The 21,154-nt window shown below is 39.0% G+C and overlaps 1 protein-coding gene across 1 annotated transcript in view; it reads left to right on the top strand.

The window, feature by feature from the left end:
* The first annotated feature begins 10,982 nt into the window (after positions 1-10,982).
* The window catches only part of BACH2 (BTB domain and CNC homolog 2), a 52,626-nt gene continuing 42,454 nt past the window's right edge, over positions 10,983-21,154 (top strand). Inside the window, exon 1 of the mRNA XM_018573522.1 lies at positions 10,983-11,231. Coding sequence (XP_018429024.1) covers positions 10,989-11,231 — 243 coding nt within the window. The 5' untranslated portion in view covers positions 10,983-10,988. The remainder of the gene's footprint in view (positions 11,232-21,154) is intronic.

The raw sequence follows: 21,154 nt of genomic DNA on the forward strand, positions 1-21,154 counted from the left end.
AACTTATGGAGTGCTGGTGACCTATTTTCTTCAATCTGGTCAATAAAAGCACACTTCAAAGCTGCTTTCTGGGAAGTTAATTTTATACAGATACTCCTCACTTAATGACCTACCTGTTTAGTGACCGCTCATACTTACTACCAGCTCTCTGATGGTACATGCGGAAAACGTTGCAGCGGCATCTTGCCGGCATGCATGGCTTCATCTTGCATACTCAGTTCTCCGCTCTGCTACTATTCTCAGTCAGTATTACCAATACTAGATTTACAGTACAGTACTGTACATCTCCAACACTACAATACTAATACAGTACTGTATTGTACAGTATGTGCATGGCTGTGTGCCGACCACACATTGCAGCCGCTCTGGGGCTTGTTGTCTATCCTGATAAGAGTATCCAGCCCAGGATCTCTTTCAGGCCCATGCAGTAGTGTGACATTGTACAGTACAGTATACAGTTCCTCGCTTAATGACCTAGTCGTAGGAACGGAACTCAGGCATTAAGTGAGGAGTATCTGAACAAGGGTTGTTCAGTTCTAAGAAGCCACAATAATACTGTACTTCTGTCTGGGTTACTCTGGACTAGGAGTAGAACATTTTAAATGTGGTATGTATGTATGAGTCTGTTTTTTGAAATACAAATAATATGGTGTATTAAATGTATCATATTTTTATGTCCTTTTTTTTTTTTTTGCATGTGGACATGAAAATCTGGGATAGCAAGCATGTTAAAAATGCAGAACAAAGGAGCAGGTTAACACTACCCCATCACATACCCACCTGTCCTTTACTGTCCTGCCATTCTGCACAGTTACCAGAAGCAGGAGAAGCCACCCTGTGTAATTCGCTCCATAGCAATAGCAAGCTCCATAGGGGACTATGGAGTTCCCTCCTGCTCCTCCAGATTTAGAAGTAGTGGATATTTTCTGTGCTCCTGGCAGCTGGACAGAGTGGGGTAGGGTGAATAGAGTGAATGAAAGGTTGAGTGAAAAAGGTTGAGTATGTGCTGCGGGGAAAGGAATTATTAAAGAGACCTTGTCACCAAAGCATAATTTTAACAACAATCTTTCCATAAGGTTATACAGTATGTGCATTTAATGTATTTTAGGCATGTTATTTACCTGTAAAAGCCTACTTTGTGTAGACATAAAAAAACTATTGAGGCTCCTACTGGGTGCCACCATCTTGATTGTGATGTCATCAGCCCCAGCATTTTCAGAGATGTCACTCTAATTACACGCTATATTATTTCTCTTTGCTACTTCCCTGTCAGCTGCATAAAGGTTAAATAGTGCGGGGAGCGACAAAAGGTGTTCGGCCATCACAGAAAGTAATCAGACACTCCCAAAAGTGGAAAGGGCTATGATGTATAGTGTGGGGGGGGCTGTGTTTTGGTCGAATTCCCTAGTAAAATTCAGAGGCACATTGCAAGTTAATTAATCATTGTTTATGGAAAGGAAAACCACTGCAAATATGTATTTGCAATTATTTTATTTTTTTGTTCTTTTACTTGCAATTTTTTAAGTTGGTGACAGGGTTTGCTGTAAACTAAACATTGTAGTATTAACCAAAATTATTTGCTTTGTGGAAATAGACTATATTTGCTCAATGATATAAAAATACTTTAAAGTATATCATTCAGTTAGGCATGCCAGTTCAAAAAAAAGGAGAATTTTAACAAGTATTCACATGGGCATGGGGGGAAATACTACAACAGAAAGGAAATACTCTTCCACAAGAAGCTGCCGTGTTGTGGAAGAGTATTCCATGCAGGCACTGTAAGTAAAGTTTAAAACAAATGATGTTCTCTATATATTCAGAATAGGGTTAGTGGAATTCACAGACTACACAGCAGCATGTTGATCAAGAAGAACGTATTTCCCATAAATGGAGCTTTGACAAGAATGTGGTAAACCCTTCTAATCATGTACTTGAGGGGGTTACTTTATTGATATTTAAATTCAGCTCCAAATGCTGCTTTTTTGACTCGGCACAGTTATGACCATGAAAACATATTGAAGGCAAGGTTTTTCAGAGCCCAAAGCCAAGTTGGAATGCTAGAAGTCATCGGTTGTTCAGGTACGGTAGAGAGTTGGAACACACTTGTATCAACAAGGACCCGAATTCAATGTAGCTTATTTAGTCTACTATAATAGCTTCCACTGTACATAATAAGTGTTTTACTTCTGATCCATAGAAAGCGACACAGTTCAGTTCTACTTTCTAATTCATACAGGCTACATAAACACTAGCAATACAAAGAAAACAAAGATATCAGAGTGTAGTGATCTAGGGTATATGAAAAGAAAGACAGTGACAGAGAAAAGCATGACATAGCAAATTGCAGCCACTCGCTAACCTTCTAAAATGCTAACACAGCTGTAATGTGTAATTGCAGAAATCAGTGTGAGAAATGTTGCACTGTATAATTATCTTTTCCCAAAACTTTATTGCTGAATGAATTATTAATCCAAATGAGTGTTGTATAGTTTCCAGGAACAAAGAAAAAAAATAGTCTGTAATTAAATCACATCGGTTTTATTTTTGAGCTAGTGTTTTACTTAGCTGTAATTGATAATTAATTGGTAAAAGTGTGTAGGAGTTTCAGGTGGGTGGCATCTGCAGGTTTTTGCCATCTAATTCGAGTAAAACAGCCTGTTTTCCCCACAGCTTGGAGTTGTGTCCATTACAACCCCTATTACAAATAAACCTAATATGAGAGATCAGCAATTGCTGAGCTTCATCTCAACAATGCTAGTGTCCTGAATGTCATTCTGATCTGCTGACTTAATCCCAATTGAAGTCACAGAAATAGATATGCAGTCAGACATGTACTGACATCTTCTATTTTCATAGTCTTCCAGCAGCTGTGTACAAAGTCTAAATATGACTGTGCAGTTCAGGAGGCGCCAAAGTTAGACCCAGTACATTCTGTAATGTAATAGACCTGGTCCGACATCTCTGGGATACAAGTCTGTGTGAAGATGATTGTGCTAAGAGGTGTGGCTGTTACTCAGCTCTGCCAGCACATAAAACTGCAATCTCTGCACTGGAAATAGCACTTTCAATAAGCTATTTTGAAGCATTTTAAAAGTATTTTTAAACATTTCTTTAGCAAAATTCAGTCAAAAATCATAATATGCAGGTGTACAAGACTATAAAGAGATACAAAGTATGAGTCCTCATTTGAGCCTTAAATACTTTAAATTACTGGCCTGGAACAAGCATGCCAATATGGAGTTTGTTTTTTCTTTTTGCTAGAGTATATCTCATTTGAGCCAGAAGATCAGCATCATGGAAAAGCAGGCAACTAGCAATTTTTAGCAAGAGGTCGTGACTTGAGAGAATAGTCGTGAGCCCTGACTACCTCTTATATGCATAAATAAATGAAGAAAACCAGTGATAGATGCTTCTAATCTAAACACATATATATAATATATACAGTAATACCTTGGTTTACAAGTAACTTGGTTTGAGAGCGTTTTGCAAGACAAGCAAACATTTCTGAAAAATTTTGCCTTGATATACAAGCAAATGTCTTGCAATAAGAGCAAAATTTTGTAGAAAAGCGCCACCCGAATAAGGCTGTAGCTGTGTGAGCGATGAGTCTGTTTAACGACAACACAATGTCACATTGGATAGATTCCTTGTTAAGGTTTCACGAAATGAAAAAGATTCCATTGAGTCAAGAGATAGCAGTGATTCCGTTAGTGATAGTGAAAGTCGTCCTACACAATAATCCTCCTCTCTCTCTTGTCCCCCTCACACCAGCCACAAAGGTATACCGGTAATTGGTTTATTTGTCTTTATATTTTGTACAGTATTATATTACAGTATTGTCATCATTTGTATATGAATATTTTTGGGTTGTGGAACGAATCATCTGAATTTCCATTATTTCCTATGGGGAAGTTCGCTTTGATATACAAGCGCTTTGGATTACAAGCATGCTTCCGGAACGAATTATGCTCGTAAACCAAGGTATTACTGTATATATATATATGTGTGTGTGTGTGTATGTAATGTATATTCTTCGTATCATATCCAGTTATGTTTACTTTGTGTTGCATGAAATTCCTGAACTCCCCCCAGGTACAGCTGCCTGTTTTCCATAGTGAACAGCTGTTGAACATCTTGAGAAGTTAAAGAGTAATTGGTTGGACTATTAAACTTACATTCATCGCTATAGATCAGTAGAAGTATTATTGAATTGCTTGTATTCTTTCTAATGCAGCTATTTTAGGCTACATTTTAAAAGTAGGAGCAGATGGCACTGGGATCACTGTTATTCTGATGTATCGTCATTGTTTCTAGCCATTGCAATTTACTCACCACAGTTAAACTGCTTGTAAACAGTCTAAACAGAGGAACTTCACCCCAAAAAAATTATATTAAAAAAGGCACAGTTGAAAAGGTTATAAGATTGGCATATTTAAAGCACATACTTATCCATACATGGAGTTCAAACCTTTCTTGCATTTTGTTGAAATTCCTGAGCACCTGGTCTCTGTCCTGCTACCATTTTTATTAAGGGCAAATAATTCCTTCCTAGTTTGTTGTGCCAGCCCCCACTGGGATACAACACACATTATTCAGGTGCATAATTGGCACCTGATCTGAGATCTGATCTTTATCCAAGATATAATAATAAAGATGGTTTCATTAAAAGAGCACCAGGCAGAACATTTTACTCTGTTATATACTTATTGAATAACCTGAACAAAGGTCATTGATAGAAAAAGTAAAAGAACTTGTAGAATAATGACTTCTGGAGTCAGATACTCAAATCAATAAGTCTGTTGCAATCAGTACAGACGTGGGCTTAACCAGCCCAGCCACATACAAAACATTGTTCTTCTGATGAGGTACAATGTAGCTGAAATAAAAGAGATGTCATTGGACTTTAAAATGAGAGATCTTGAAGCTCATTAGACTACTAAAAGAATTGGGCCTGCACCAATCATGCACATGGTAGAAATGTAGTACTATTGCCAATTTTCATAAGAATTTGCATTCTGCAGTGATCATGTGAGTCCTTACAGTCCTTAATTAGTTATCAGTCCAAAGGGACAGCAAAGAATTTGCAGCTGTCACTTCTACTTGATAAACTCTGTGCTCTTGCACCTACCAAGTGCTTTTAATGTAACAAAATATAAAAAATAAAGTCTGTGACAGAAACTATATTATATTTTTTTCCCTTGAGATTCACCTATAAATACCTATACTAATATACAGTGTGTGTGTGTGTGTGTATATACATATAGTGTGTGAATGTATATATAATATACACTGAGTGGCCAGATTATTATGACCACCTGACGTTTGTAGCCAAATTAGCTATAATTTCGCGCTGAAGTTGCTAGAGGGCCAGACCATTATAAATAGGGAAGCAGGTTGTTTACCACGACAGTAGAAGTGATTTTTTCTGAAGATATGGGTAAACAACGCGATTTAACAGCCTTTGAACGTGGGATGATTGTTGGCGCTCGGAGCGAGTATCAGCAAAACAGCAGAATTCGTTAAATGTTAAAGAGTAGCTGTTGTTAAAGTGTTTAAAGACTGGACTGTCAGCCGAAAATCTGGGTCTGAACGGGAGAATTGTGGCCGTCAGCGACTAGTCAATGTTAGGGCAGAACGGAGAGTGGCAAGACTGGTACAAGACAACAGAAGGGCAACAGTGCAGTGTCAGATTCCTCGCATCACCTTTCAACATCTCGTGGAGTCACGATGCGGCCCAACTGAGTCATCTCGTGGAGTCATCACGTGGCCCAACGAAGTACTGATGGAGTGGTCATAATAATCTGGCCACTCAGTGTAAGGGGGGCCCGGCCAGGGCCGCCATGGCATGTAAGGGTGCTGGCTGTCACTGACACAGCTCAGCAGCGGCCGCGGCACATTTCCTCTCAAAGCCGCTGCGGAGCCGTGTCAGTGACAGCCAGCCGCTGCAGCAGATGAGAGCGGTGTTAGGAAAGAAGGAGGAGGCGGGGCCCGCCTAAGAGCAATCCCACCTCCTCTTACATCACTGGCCAGCGACCTAAGATCAGGTGGGGCCAGTGACGTAAGAGGAGGCGGGGCCCGTCAATAGCAGAGGAGGCAGGGACGGAACAGGAGTCTGGGCCCGGCGACCACAGAGGCGGACAGCGCTGACAGGTAAAAGAGATCTCAGACCCTGCAGAGCCCCCTATAGAGAGGGGGCATACAAAATTTTGCTATGGGGCCCTGTGATTTCTGTACAAATGAACATGCTTTTGATCCAAATTCTTTCACCATGTCCACAAAAACAAACAGATCTTAAGATAAATTCTAATTTTAATGTGATCCATTCACAGTTGTCTGAAATTATCAGTCATAAAATATTACAGTCTGTGTTATAAATCTGATCCTTTTCTAGGAATCACTGCCTTGGAGATTCATAATAGTGAAAAAGTGTGAGTTCCTGCAATCTATGTAACTTTCTCATAGAAACAATGGCATAGGAATCCACAGTGACGGAGTTTATAATCCACTTGGATGTCTGTTATCTGGTGTGAGCAGATACTCCTGCCTAAAGCTGCAAATGTATTCAGCTAAATTACACAATTTATATAGTAGTCTCATATAGAGCCTCAAACAGTGTTCCATGTTACTGGGCCTTAATATATTGTATCATATCCTTCATTGTATTAAAACTATACCCATAGCAGCAGTCATTTATCCACTATATTGTCTAAATATCAAGAAAAGACAAATCGTATCTAATTGAGGAATCAATATCTCATAGGAAAAACTACTCTCTGGATCATAACGTCTTCTGTACATGTGGAAGAAAGCACAAAGAGGGGCGCCTTTCCTGGTGCAGATTTGTTCCAATAAGCAGGTTTAAAAAGTAAACAGGCCGGTACTCACAAGGATAGAGTGATAACAGGCTGCAGGACAATAAAACCGGAGCAATGAATGGATCCGTGCAGTGCGTCCTGTGCATAGATCAATGAAGTGTCGACGCGTTTCCGGGGCACGCCCCCTTTGTCAGAACGTCATCTGTACATGTGCTGCTGACATGATCAAGGCTTTTAGACATAACATGTCACATGTCGTAAAACACAGTGCATGTATATATTAAAGGCATCTACTCATTGTAATTCTGTGTGTTCCTGCAGGTGCACCTGCTCAGTATGGTCAAAAAAGAATAGATATTACTTCATATTATAGTCTGCGATATACTTTAAAATATGCAGCTCAGGTACATTGCATCCCCGTGTTGCATCAAAAACATGTCTGTAACTAATGCACAGTGCCTATACTGTATGAAAAGTGCTACAGATTAACAGCTAGTTGCCATAAAGCTCGACCTTGACTAACGATACCCTCGACTGGATTTGCTGGCATCTCTCACTGCCTTAGGAGGAAAACGTAACAATATCCCCAAGGGGCTTCACTCCATACACCGCATAAAGGGAAGTATGCACGTGCTTACATAGTCCTATCACATTGACATGTTTAACAGATTTATCTGAATTGTCATATACAAGGAAGCACGAGCCAATCCAAGCAAATGAGGCAGAGATGTCACTCCTAAATGCATTACTGTTCACAATAACACTAAAAAGTGTATCTGACACAGGCTTTTAATCTTACAAATTCTGATATGGTTACCCATATGTAAACGTGTTGTACAATAAATATAGATGTCAAAAATTGTCACAAAATGGCAAAAAATGATAAAGAGTTGTGGTCATGAAAGGGTTGCCATGGAGCAAGTCATTGCTCTCAAAAATAAAGAGGGGGAAATTGATTCACACCCCATGTTTGCTAAAGTCCAACTTTTTTCCACAACATTGTCAGATTAATATTTTGTGGTGGTTGAGACAGCAGTTAATATTTTCATAGGTGTGCAGGTTTATAGACAAAAATCTATTCTAACTCCAAAGCTTTATCTTAACTGTGAAGCATGGTGGAGGGAGTATAATCCTACGGGTCTGCTTTGCTGCCTGGAAGGTTTGTAATGTTTGAGAAATCTGTAAATTCTAATTTGTAATAGGAAATTCCACAGTAAATTTTCAGGCAGACCTAAAACTCAGAAGAAGGTGAGTGAAAAAACACAACATTGATTGAAAACAAAGACATTCATTGACAGCAGAAAGGCAATAGACACAATTACACATTTGAAAATGGCCATCAGAGTCCTTCCATCAATTTTATTAGAATTCTTTGTGATCTATAACAATGTTTGAGAGTCATTCTATCATTACACAGGAATTGAATATAGGAATGGGTCGGTAATGCCTCACAACTCCTGTGGAGTTCTCATCAGCAGCTACAGAAAGCATTTGATTGACGTTATTGCTAGGTTGCACTAGTTACAAAAGGAAAAGTTTCACATGTCTTTTCTGTCAGTGACCTTTACTATTTTTAAACCATTAGTTCAATGAAATGTAAAAGGCTGTTTGTTCAATATGATTTTCTTTATTAAGATTTGGATAAAGCTGAGATAACATTCTAGGAGCCATTATTGCAAAAATCATGTAATGTATGGGTATATGACTACAGGCTGCAGGAATAATTAGACTGAACAGTTCAAATCTTAGTCATCATTAGATAATCATTAGATGATGCTGCCTAACTGCAGTCCACTTCACACTTCACTTTGGTGGAGGTATTCTATCGTAAAAAAAAAGATTGCTTTCTCTTGGGCTTTAGTAGCACAGTGAATGTGTGATGAATCGGTTTATTTCTGTATACGGTTAAAATGTGTCAGATATTAGATAACAGTTGGAAAAGCGGGCACAATCTTTTTTTTAAATGGTTTTTGCCCTAACGTACCAGCTAGGATCACCTAAGCATGCAGGTTAATGCATTGAGTTTGGAGTAAAAAAAAAAATAGCACTCATCCAAAAAATAAATTGCACTTTTGGCATAATGCCGAAAGTGCCATTTTCCTGCTGATACATCGGCGCATCCCTGCTTTCTTTCCTTCCCACTGGGCGCTGCACTGTGTCCCAGCGGGGAGGAGAAAAACTGTGATTGCCAGCCGAGTGCTGCGGGAGGAGAGCGCTGTGAGCAGCCGGCGTCTCCTCCCACCCTCCTCTCCTCCACACGCTGTCAGAGGAGGCTGAGCTAGCGGTGTAGGGAGGAGATCTCAGTCTCCTGTGACAGCGCGGCCTGTCTCATCCCACACACTGCCTTGCCGGACTGTGATAGGAGGCTAAGCGGTGTGTGGGTGGAGACAGGCCGCGCTGTCACAGGAGGCTGAGCTCTCCTCCCTACACCGCTCGCTCAGCCTCCTGTGACAGCGTGTCAGGAAGGAGAGCGAGTACAATCAGTGATCGCTAAGTGTTTGTATATAATTGAGGACATGGTATGTGTACTATAGCCTCAATTATGAATGAATGGGAAGTGATCTACATCACTTCCTGTTCATTCATAGACTAGTAATAAGGAAATAAATCTGAAGTCTGTCCATCATCAGCTGCATTTAACATTGTCTAAACAGATCAATTATAGTGCCTATTTTATACATGTCAGTAAACTTGCTTAACTGTAAAAATGGTGGCAAAGGAGGACAGGAGAATTTTAGGAAAGAAGGCAAACATAATAAGCTAATTTATGTAATTTAATGCTATGACCAATTTACAAGTCCTGGTTTAAACATAAGTTACTGAAGTCCCAGTACCGAAGGTTAGAACTCCTGCTTGAATTTGCTCTCTGCCCAGGTGTTAGAACATTACTTAAAGACTTTTATGGACCTAAAGTGGACTTAAATTTTGACGCCCCAAAGTGTTTTCTTTTTTTTGTATCGAGTGGGAGAGGTTTGAAACTTCAGTGTGGTTTTATTAGTTAGATGTCTCTAAGGGGAGATTTCCCTTCACTTGCTGTCGAGGTAACAATGTTTCCACCTTAACGGAGAAGGGAAATTTTCCAATGTGGTAAAGACCATGGTAAAAACACTGACGGAATAGATGCAAAGGAAAAGATGTGGTGAGTTTAGATTGTTAAGGTCAATCAAATGGCTGTGTGTGGCTTGCTTGAATATAAAATACAATATAGCATTGGTTACCAAATGGCAAATAAACTTTTTAACTTAAAGTGACATTAAACCCTCAGATTTTTCAACATAAACCAATACTGTAATGTGAGCCTTACTGTAGTCCATGGTAGTTTTCCTTCTCTTGGCTGCTCTTCTTTTTAAATCCTTATCTCTTCTCATGCTGGGGGAGAACTTCCCTTTGCAGCTGAGTGCCTCTTCCTGTAGTGCTGGCTCAGGTTGTAAACCTGCACACAGACACCATGTATCCATTCCAGAGACAAGGCAGTCTGCTGCAAAACAGAAGTTCTGCCCAGCATGAGAAGAGATACAGATTTAAAAGGAAGAGCAGCAAAGAGAAGGGAAACAACCATGGATTACAGTAAGGAACACATTACAGTATTGTTTTATGTTAAAAAATCTGAGGGTTTAATGTCACTTTAACTCATGTAAGAGTATCTAGTACTCTAAAAATTAAATCACAACTTTCTGTTCACACAGCATCTTGAGCCACGTGGTACAGTTCCAGCTTTCCTTTAATGAATGCCATGAAGTAAATTATTCTGGACATAGCTTCATGTCATGGCATCTATACTTAAAGTAAAGTATGTTTGACACTCAAAGTATACAGCATATCAGATAGCGCAAACCTCTACACTGCTTTAAAGAAATCTACATCATGCATTCTAAAGGTGGCAAAACATGCTTAAAATGTATCTCCTTCAGCCCCGCAGGCAACTGCAATTGTTGCCGACAGTGCGACACACGTTTTGAATTTCCACTGATTTATGCAGAAATGGGACAAAATTTGGGCAGTGTATGGCCAGCTTAATATCTGACAACTTGCTGTATAAAAATCAAAGGGCTTCTGGTTGCCCTTCAATTCAGCAATATCAATCATTCTGTTCATTCTTATCATTGATGTTTTTGCTCAAGTTTTTCTGGAAACCTGAATTCTTTTTCATTTGTTTTTCAGGGTCTGAACGGAATGTCTGCAGATGACAAGACTGAAACCCCCATGTACGTGTATGAGTCAACTGTGCATTGTACAAACATTCTTCAGTGCCTCAATGACCAGTGGAAGCAGGACATTCTCTGTGATGTCACTCTAGTTGTGGAAGGAAAGGAATTTCGAGCCCATCGGGCTGTGCTGGCTGCTTGCAGCGAGTACTTTCTGCAAGTGCTAGTTGGGCCAACTGAACTAGGACTAGTAGTCAGCTTGCCAGAAGAGGTATGGTCTCTACTCTTTCAAAATTTGCTTTATGTATAGTGCTAGATAAGACTATATCACTGATTGGTGCAGCAATTAATATGAAGTATATTGTTGAAGCTGTTATTAAAAAGTCAGTCCATCCAAAAGTGATATTTTAGTTATAGGCAGAGCCTGGTGGGCTGACCCAGCCCTTGAGTAATTGTATGTCTTAGATACTCCCTCAGCAAGTTCTGACATCTCTATAGCATTTTCCATACTATAAAATAAGTTAAAAACCTAACAGGGAAATCTCTTATAATTGCCACTGCAGGTGCAGCTCTCACCAATAAAGTCCACAAGAGATGTAAGAAACTAGGGGTTAACCTCTTCAGCATCTTTATAAAACTGAAATTTCTGTTTTAGCAAACTAACCCTTTAAAGCCAACTCTATTCCAATTATTGATTTTGTTTTAACTAAAGCATGGATTGGTTAGAATATCTGACAAGTTTTTCTTGCTATCTGTGTTTTTATTGGGGAGATTTCTCTTCCAGTCAGTACAATTGATGGTAAATCTCTCCAGCAAAGACACAGACAAAGCACATTTTTAGTAGCGTAAGGCAGGGTTAGAACTTGTTTAACCTACCTGTCCTGTTGGCAATCACACCCCTGTTTCTTATACAGGCATCACAGGGACAGTAAATGTCAGAAATTCTTCTCTCAATGGAGTCATAGACAGAAATCAAAACAATGCAGCACCTTCTCCTCAACACTACTCTGTCCAAATTAGACGAAACATTTGGCTTGCAAGAATAATTACACTTCCAGTGCAGGTTCTTTAGCTGTTTGTACCTTTTCTAGAACTATGTGTGTTCCCCTCCAGAGCTTTCAGTTATCTTGGCGAGCAGTGGTGGTAAAAATGGGCATGGCTTAAATACAATCAGCTATTTGTTGACACGCTCTTCCATGGCCTCGATTTTTTCTGTGTCGGGGTGGTTTTATAATACTATGGTCTGTTTAACATCATATGATGTTTTCTGATTTGATTATTAGAAGCACATCCAAACACAACAAGCCCCAAATAAGCCACTTAAATCTACGCTGACTTTATGAAAATGGGAGTGTGAAGTCCTTTTTTTCCCCACAACGACTCATCTTTTTATTTTAATATAATTTGCGCATTACCTTCATCAGCACTGTAATCCTTGAGATTTTTTTTTTCCCTTTAAAGTGTTATAGAAAGTTATAAATGGCTGTCAGACAAGGGTACTCTAGGTCATGCCAATGTTCTGGGCATTAAGCCATTATTCAATTAACATTACTTCATCATTGCTACTAATAGCTCTTGAGTGGATAGTTGTCATTTTAGTGGAACCTTACTCTAGAAATTGCTAATGCTTGTGAAGATCGGTTTCTCACTTTATCTAGTTGTACATCATGTAGGTATGTCTACAAGGGGTCCAGGAAATATGTAATGGTTACATGGGGAATGATGTACTGAAAATAGCTTGCAACCAGTGTTTCTTCTGTTCTTTAAATGTTAAGTAACTTTTAACTATTCTAAATATTGCCACAGTTGTATTTTTAATATAAACAATGCATTTAGGAATGGGAAAGTCTGCGTTATAATAATGATAGAAGCCTCTAAACCTTCATTATTGCAGCTAGAAATGCTTTCTTTTAGCATATCCCTCTGCCCCATTCTTTGAAGAATCTTTTAAAAATTCTCCCTGCAAAAAAGGGAAAAATTATGCAAATAAAAAAATATTGCAGGCACATGTTCCCAGAAGAAAAAATGGTGCAGAGAGACGCAGTCATCACATATTTTGTCTTGTCCCAGAGGTTAGTTGATTAGCTAAGCAGGTGCTAGACTGAAAACATGACAAAGAAGCATCCACTCTAACTATAGTAATATGTCTTTGTCAAGAAATATTTTTTTTAAGCTCAATTGAGCCATAGGGCCATTGTTCAGTCTCAGTAAGCAGCCAGCAGTTATATTTTAACAGTTAGAGCTAAGAGAAGGGAAATTCATCTCATACATGGTTAATGTAAAATATGTGCACATATTACAGCAGTAAAGTTCTAACATTGCAAATATTTTGATACTTACTGTGACCATTCACTCTTCTGGGATTACCTTTTCTGGAGTAAAGGTACTCCCAGACCTTAAGGAGGATGCACAAGCAGACTTCAGCCAGTAGGTCGGTGTCATGCTGACACGCAGACAGCTTTATTATAAAAGGTTGCAGGTAAAACAGTAAAATGTAGGGGAATGCTCTGACTTGTTTGTTTATTTATAGGTTGGGGTCAATTTTATTGATTTAGGGCTTAATTGTGCCCCGGCCAATGACATAACCCAGGTATTTTGCTTTCTCCAAACCTATAGAGCACTTTTTGGGGATTTGCCATTAGCCCCGCTTGTACATGAGACAGTTGTGTCAGAACTCTATTATGTTGTACCGACGAGACCTAAGGTGGAGAACATATTCATTGGGGCTGTCTTATAACACACTGAACCCAATCCCCAAACTGCTTATTTGGATCTAGTCCATTTTCTTATAGCTGTGTAGCTTCTGACGCCCATTTTAACACATCGGCTTCTTCTGTGCACAGATATTCATGCAACAGTTCCTAGCTCTGCTATGCTGCAGCCCTAAGGAGTTTTATTCTCCCTACTAATCCTAATATTTGTCACAGAAAGTAAGAGGAGGAGCATGTATCCCTGGCAATCTCGCTTCCCAAAGAATATAAGAAGGCAGGGGGTGATTCAACACAATACCCAATGCTGGAATATATGTGCTGGGTAGACTTTCACAGGTACACCTGTTTGAAGTCAACACAATTTAAAACCAACACAGTAATAACCACAAAGAGCCATTTATTAACAAGGATAATCTTTGTATTAAATAATCTTTGTATTTTTTAATGAATTTCGCTACTTCAATTGTCAATGTTCACACTATATGTTCTGCACAGAATAAAACCATATTTCTCTGCCCTTCATGCTTTTTTCCCATTTTCCCATTTGCAGTTTGAGCCACTAGAAGAAATATTAGGCTGACAAAAGAAAGAAAGGTTTCCAATTGAATTAAATATTGGCAGACAAAGGGCTTGATGGGATCACTTAATATTTTTGTGCAGGACATAAGGGGCCCTTTTTTTCTTGAGTCTTTAACCACACATGGGCATTTTACTTAGCAATATAATACAACCTGAATGTTTCCTTCCTAACATGTTAAAATATATTATATTAACAATTCTCCAGGCAATCATAAAACAAGTTTTATTCCCTTAGTATTCATTATTTTGTTCTCTAAAAATGATGTATCTTCAAAAGAAGCATTTCCATCTATGTTGTTCTTTTCATGTCATTTTAAACAAGGATACAACAAAGTATTGTAAAACATTTTCTTCCTAAATTATGATTAAAGAACCACTGAGCTGCAACTTTCCAATAATTGCTCCTGTGTTAATGACTCAGAGGCAGTCACACGCAGCGAAGATACCTCCGACAAGCATTAAACATGCATGGGAAGGTGACTACTCTATAGTAGATTTTTGCATAGTATATAATTCTGGTAATCTAAATGTGAGAACACCAGAGTGTGGCATGTGACAGTTCTTTAATTAAATTACTCCGAGCCATTAACACTCTGCTGTTCATTATTTATAAGTGAATACAACTTGCGTTCTGCTCTAAGATTCATTTGCAAATATAACAGTTTATAGAGGCTCATTCATATTTAACAAAGCAGTAACTTATTTTTAGCCAGAGTATCGTTTTCCAGGAGATGTAACATTTCTGATCTGCAGAAAATAAAATAAATCCATGGATCTAACAGTGTGTGGATTTCTTTTACAATGATCATGGCAAACCAGTGTATCCAAAGCCAAAAGCAGAAATTGTATTTATCGCAGCTCATCAGTCCTTAGATGTGGTGGCTGCATTTGTTTTTTCTTTTTTAGGCTTTTGTCTTCATTTTCACATGGTGATACAGCCAGTAACACACCTGTACTAGTGTGACAACACCTGCTCACTGTACTGCATCTATGAAGTAGCAGTGTTGTCATCCTAGTTTGCTTGTTCTTAATTTGGACCACAGAACACCACCCCCTCTCCTCATCTATGTGTAGATGTGTCCACAGAAGGGAACATGACAGGGTTTATTACACTGCTAGGATTTCTGTGTTGCAGGGGCAGAGTGCACAGGCAAGGAAGAAGGTGACATCATGCTGTGTACATATAATACTGCCTGTATGTGGTGATAAAGTAAATGTAAGGTTACTTAGCAAAGCCCAGGATATGAAATAGTTAAACAATCTAGGAAAAAACTATGGACAGATCATTTTTATAAAAGGTGTCTGGTAATCAGCTTATTGTAATGCCCCAGAGTGTCTGATAAAAGAATCACATCACTTAATGAATTTTCAAATCCACTTTTCCACTAAAAAGCTGCAAATACATTGTAGGAATAGTAATCTTTATGAACACAGAAGTAATAAAGGTATACAGCATTAATATGATGACTGCTAAAAGAAGAAACCAGATGTGAATGTATTTCATGATTAGTTACACAAAGATCTAACTTTGTACAGTTGTATACTGCTAATATGTAATGCAAATGAAATCAGAACAATATTTTAATTACTGATAAATGTTATATTTTTGTACCATGTTCATATAATCACATTTTACATGTGGGCTTAGGACTTTTGTTGATGGACTGTCCTATTCCTAGCGTTTTAAATTCAAACACATGCAGCTTTGTTTGAATCGAAAACGCATTTGGCATGAAAAAGCTGTGTTGACCTGCTTTGTCTGCATTTCAAAGGCACCATGCTGGTTGACATGGGCCATTTACAAGAGCCATTAAGTTTAGCTAGGTTCGGCTTATGTTGGGAAAGGAGGGTTTTAGAAAATATACAGGGAATGTAGCACCTAATATATTTTGAGGCTACTGCATGCTTCAGGTGAGAAAGAGGAGTTTCCTGGAAGGAGAGGCCAAACCTTTTTTACAGCTGGGAGGATGCTGCTGTATCTCAATCTCTTGTAGGTCCTCCACTCCTTGGAGATCCAGTACTGCCCAAGAGACTATAGTACTGACCCGACTACTGGTAATGGCAGGCTCAGAAGAGCTTCTCTTTAAAGCAGAAGTCAAGTTACAAAAATAAAAAAATTGCTGGGAGGTCGGGTGACATGCAGTTTCCTCAGCCCAAACAAATTCCCCCCTCCACAGTGATTTTTATTTTCTTTTTTTTCTTTTTTTTTTTAATCTGTACACAATCATCCCATTGACAGCATCCCTAAAATGCCATGAATTATCCGGATGCCATGGTGCGTCATCAGGGGCCACCCCACCCAACCTGCACATTAGGACAAAAACAAAAAATATTCAAAGCAATTTACATCCTCTTTAAGGCTGAGATGGGCTTTTATCTGTGTGAGTTTTCACTTTTACTGACTAGGTGTGCCTGGTTTGTCCTCTTTTATGTTCTTAATAGCTCTGACATTCCCTTGACCCTGACTAGTTTCAGATATTCCGATCTACAGATTGTATATGTGAAATAACCTGCAAGGCATTGGACCAACGTTTTATTTTTGTTTAAAAGCTATTTTGGGCATGTGATATATAGGAGGTGTGCCACCTAAACATTATTTTTGAAGAATGTAATCCTTCAAAATGCTTTTAAATCATCTAAGTGATTGTATATTGTTTACCTCTTCAATTCAGTATTTGGATCCGAACTTGCTTTTATAGTTTATTGAATTTTGCTTTATTGCAACTCCCATAAATTGAACATTTTGTTATAGTATCTCATCTACTTTATATAAAAATGGTCAAACAAAATGAAACATTGACAACATTTTAAGGTCACACAAAAAAAAAAAGTAAATGAAAGCAGATTTTAAATGCAGGTAGTAGCAGTAGCGACTCCCTTGCAGCCGATCTTCACTGACTTGCAGAGCTGCAGCTGCTGCGGGAATCGCCTGCCTCTGACACTCTTGTTTGTGTCGGATGCCTGCATCCCCCAGTTCTGTGCTCTAACTTCAGTACAATGTGCCCTGTAGTTCTTGAAAGGCACACTAGTGACATAAGGGCTACATCGAACAGCGGTCGACACAATTGTCGGAGGCACCTGGAATGACCAATTCAGATCTCAGCAGTGCCTGTAGCTCTTCAAGAGAGCAAAGAATGACTGTAGGGAAGTTACTAATGGTAAGTATTATATCTGTATTTTAAAAAGCCTTAAAGAGGAACTCGGCTATTAACAAAATAAAGCCTTGTATTGGAGCTACACTGCAAAGGTTAAGGGTTCGTTTTGGTCTTGGCGCCAAAATACACAAGATATAGTCACTTGATCCTCAGTCCTGCGGCAGTCAGCACTAACCTCTATCCCCTTCAGCTCCGGCTGTAATATGTTCTTCGGCGTCCTCACATCTAATGCAGGTGAATGAGCCTGCATTGGATGGGATGGCCTCAGTGGTCCTTAGACCACTGGATCCTGGGGGAGAACAGGCTGCCAGGACCAGTCTAGCAGCTGGGTGGATTGAGAATCAGGTAGTTATATCTATAATATAGCCCTTAGACGAAAACGAGAAGTTAATTTTGTTAACTCCTGAAGTATCTCTTTAATTACACTTTTTTTTTTGTGACTGCGTCAATTTAATTGCTTAAGTAGTCCAAATGTTTATGGTAATGGTTTATATATTTGCATCATGCAATCTCTACACGGCCATTACAGACAATTTCACATTTTGTGTATGCTTCAGAAAAAGTTATTTGCTATATAGTACCATATCATACCATTTGTGAGGTTCCATCCCTTAAGATTACTTGGCTTGGAAAGGTTAGACAGTTCAGAATATCTGCTTTATCCAAATACTACATTCTCCACAGTTTAGATGCAGGGAGTGAGAAGCCACTTTTTAAGGAGGTGACATGAAGCTGAATTTTCTTTCATGCATACTAAATTATTTATACTTCCCATGACTATAGTGGATGGATGCAAGGGTAACTGTATAGTAGAAAATAACAGGATAACTGGTGTTTTAATGTTGTAAGCCATATTAAAATGAACAGTAACACTTCGTACTATGTTTTCATCTTGAGCTGGCTTAAGACATACTCATTCTAACCAAGAACTGATAGATAAGCAAACACATAAAATAGTGGGTCCAACTGTTTTTCTTTCCCTAGTGTATGGTACAGTTCTAATGTCTGCTTTAGTCCCAAAGAACAATATGGAAATTGACAAAAATGTGTAACACAACCGTTTACTTTTTCGTCCAAATGTCCCATTGATTGGCTGTTGCAGTTGTTCCTAATTTATACACATTCCAAAACGTTTATATGCTATTGGGAGTTGGCCTTTATATTTGTAGAAGTACCTTTATTAAAAGCAAGATACAACCGTGTCTAAATGAGAATTGTAATGTCTTGCAGATCAGGTCACTCCAATTTTTCCTTTGTATAGTTTGTATAGTGCACATAGAACGTTTTGGAAGTCTTCATTGAGCAAAATTATTTGATATAAGGGTTAGTGATTAGGTGAAGTTTAAGGGCCTGTTCACATGAGATCAGGTCCTGATCAGCAGACGTGGAGCTGCTGATGCATTGCGTTTTTGGCCGCGTTTTGGATGCGTTCCGTTTCCGGACCTGACAAAATGTGACATGCAGTATTTTTTCTGTCGTAAGCTGAACGGACTGCGCACGTGAGAACTGGAGCCCATAAAACACATAGGGATACATTGGGATGCATTTTGAGTGCAGCAGCGTACGGAGCCGGTCAGCACACAAAACGGACGTCGTGTGAACAGGCCCTGACTCACTGAATATTCACATTTTGAAAAAAAAATTCAGAAGCATATATGAATAAAATGAGATATGTATTTTAATTTGTAATTAGTTCCTAACAATAGGAAATTGTCTTTAGAATGGCTTGTATAGCAAAGTCCCATACATAAATGAGTTGCCTCTTGGTTTTAATTTTTCCATTTTCTTCTGTTCATTCACCTGTAATATGAAAGAAGTCTGGAGCACACATTCTCTCCTGTCACTGGTGCTGGCACTGTTAATAATTTTCCTCCTGCTACAAAGCGTCATCTGCGTCTCCCAACAGATGCCCTGTCTGATGGAAGTCGTTTCTGCTCTGAGAACATTTCTCCAAGTAGAACATTTTAGTAGTCTCGTGGGTGTTGTTAAGAAAGAGAACACGCATTAAATATTCACTGAATCATTCAAGTGAAAATGCCATAACAAAAAAAAATGTTCTGTACACTTTCTGAGAACTTTTTATTCTGTATATTCACTTGGATGAGGCACAAATGCTTTGTAATCAAAGTTTAGGCTGACAGATGCTGAATAATGACATAAATTTTTCATGGTCATATAAGGAACTTATTGACATTTGCATACTAATACAAGTAATCGTTGATATGCTATATGAGTATGGTATTATATGTCACTAAGAAAGTGGAAGGCAGCAGACCAAGTGCCCTGCCTTAGACCCCGTTCACACCGGGGAGGTTCGGCCGCACGGATACGCCGACATGAACAATCCCATACATTGCTATTGGGACTGTTCATGCGACTGCGCAATCCAAACCGCCCCCGCCTAAATTGCTCCCTGCACTTGCGGTTTCCACACAGGTTTCAATAGAACCGCGCTGATCAGCGTGGTTTTGGGAGTTTTTAATTGTGTTTCAGCTCTGAAAGGTAATTAAAAACTGCCAAAACCTCCCTTTTGAGATCAGAGCGGTAACCGTGCTGATCTGCAACCGCCTTGGCGTGAATGGGTTCACACCAGGTCATATGTCATATATAAGGATACCTATGAACATACTAAGGCACTGTACTGACCAGCTTTAGGCTTGTGTCGTTGGGTGACTGCAGCTTGTGTTCAGGTACATTCCTCTTGCATTTAGAATCAGCTTGAAATGCTTCTAAGGGCTTTCATTGCTCAGTTCATTGATAGGTATTTTTGACCTGCAGATGACCTCCTTCTGACCTGCAGTTGACCTTCTCCAAAGCTAATTTAACATGCTTCAAGATGCTTTTGCATTCCAATTGACTATTAAGGGGAAAGAAACAGTCCTGACGTGAACAAAAGACTGTTGACATGGGCACGAAAACTGTCTTTTACTGTTGAAAAGGGGAGCTTGAGTCATGGTTGGTGCAAGTTAATGGAGTGCTTTAAGTTGTACTATTGCAGTATTGCTAAAAGCCTTTTTTTAATTTTGGGCATAACTTAAAAGCTGAAATCTACTGAAGCCCTTTGGTGAAAAAAATGGGTGTCGTTTTTATTCAGTGCGGATGGGCAGACATGTTAAACATACTTACAATAAGTTCTGCCTAGGAACTCAACTGATAATATGGCATGTAGGCAAGCACAGGCTTGTTTTATGCTGAGTAGAATGCAATAAGCCCACTGTTTCTTAGTAATGACACAGAAAAGTACATACAATACATATACTAGAAAAAGAGAAATCAAGAAAATTACACATACAGCAAAGAGGTTGCAAGAATATTTTAATACAAATCTACACTGGCAGATACTATAGTGCTATAAATTAGCATCTGGACTATAGTGTATACTTAGAGATGTCCAAATGCATGGTGTGCTTTCTTTTCGAGAATCCTGTGAGTTTATAAGGTTGGGGCATTTTATTACATAAATTCCAATTTCCTGCTAGGAAGTTAGAGCTTTAGACTGCCACCTTATTAGTCATTAATGTGATGATAATCTGACAAACAGCAAAGGAGACAAGATGGGGGGGGGGGGGGGGGGAATCCATTTTCCCAAATTCATCTGGGAAAGTGGAATTACCCTTTATTGATATGTTATTGGATAAAGAGCTGCATTCATTTGTGTAGGTTACATTTGACAGTTCATTCACATCTGTACAGCGCCTTGCTCACGGAAGGGACAGGTGTAGAGTGTAATTGTGTGCAGCCACCAGTAC

The sequence above is a fragment of the Nanorana parkeri genome, unplaced genomic scaffold (assembly GCF_000935625.1).
Source record: "Nanorana parkeri isolate BGI_ZX_2015 unplaced genomic scaffold, ASM93562v1 scaffold2411, whole genome shotgun sequence".
Taxonomy (NCBI): domain Eukaryota; kingdom Metazoa; phylum Chordata; class Amphibia; order Anura; family Dicroglossidae; genus Nanorana; species Nanorana parkeri.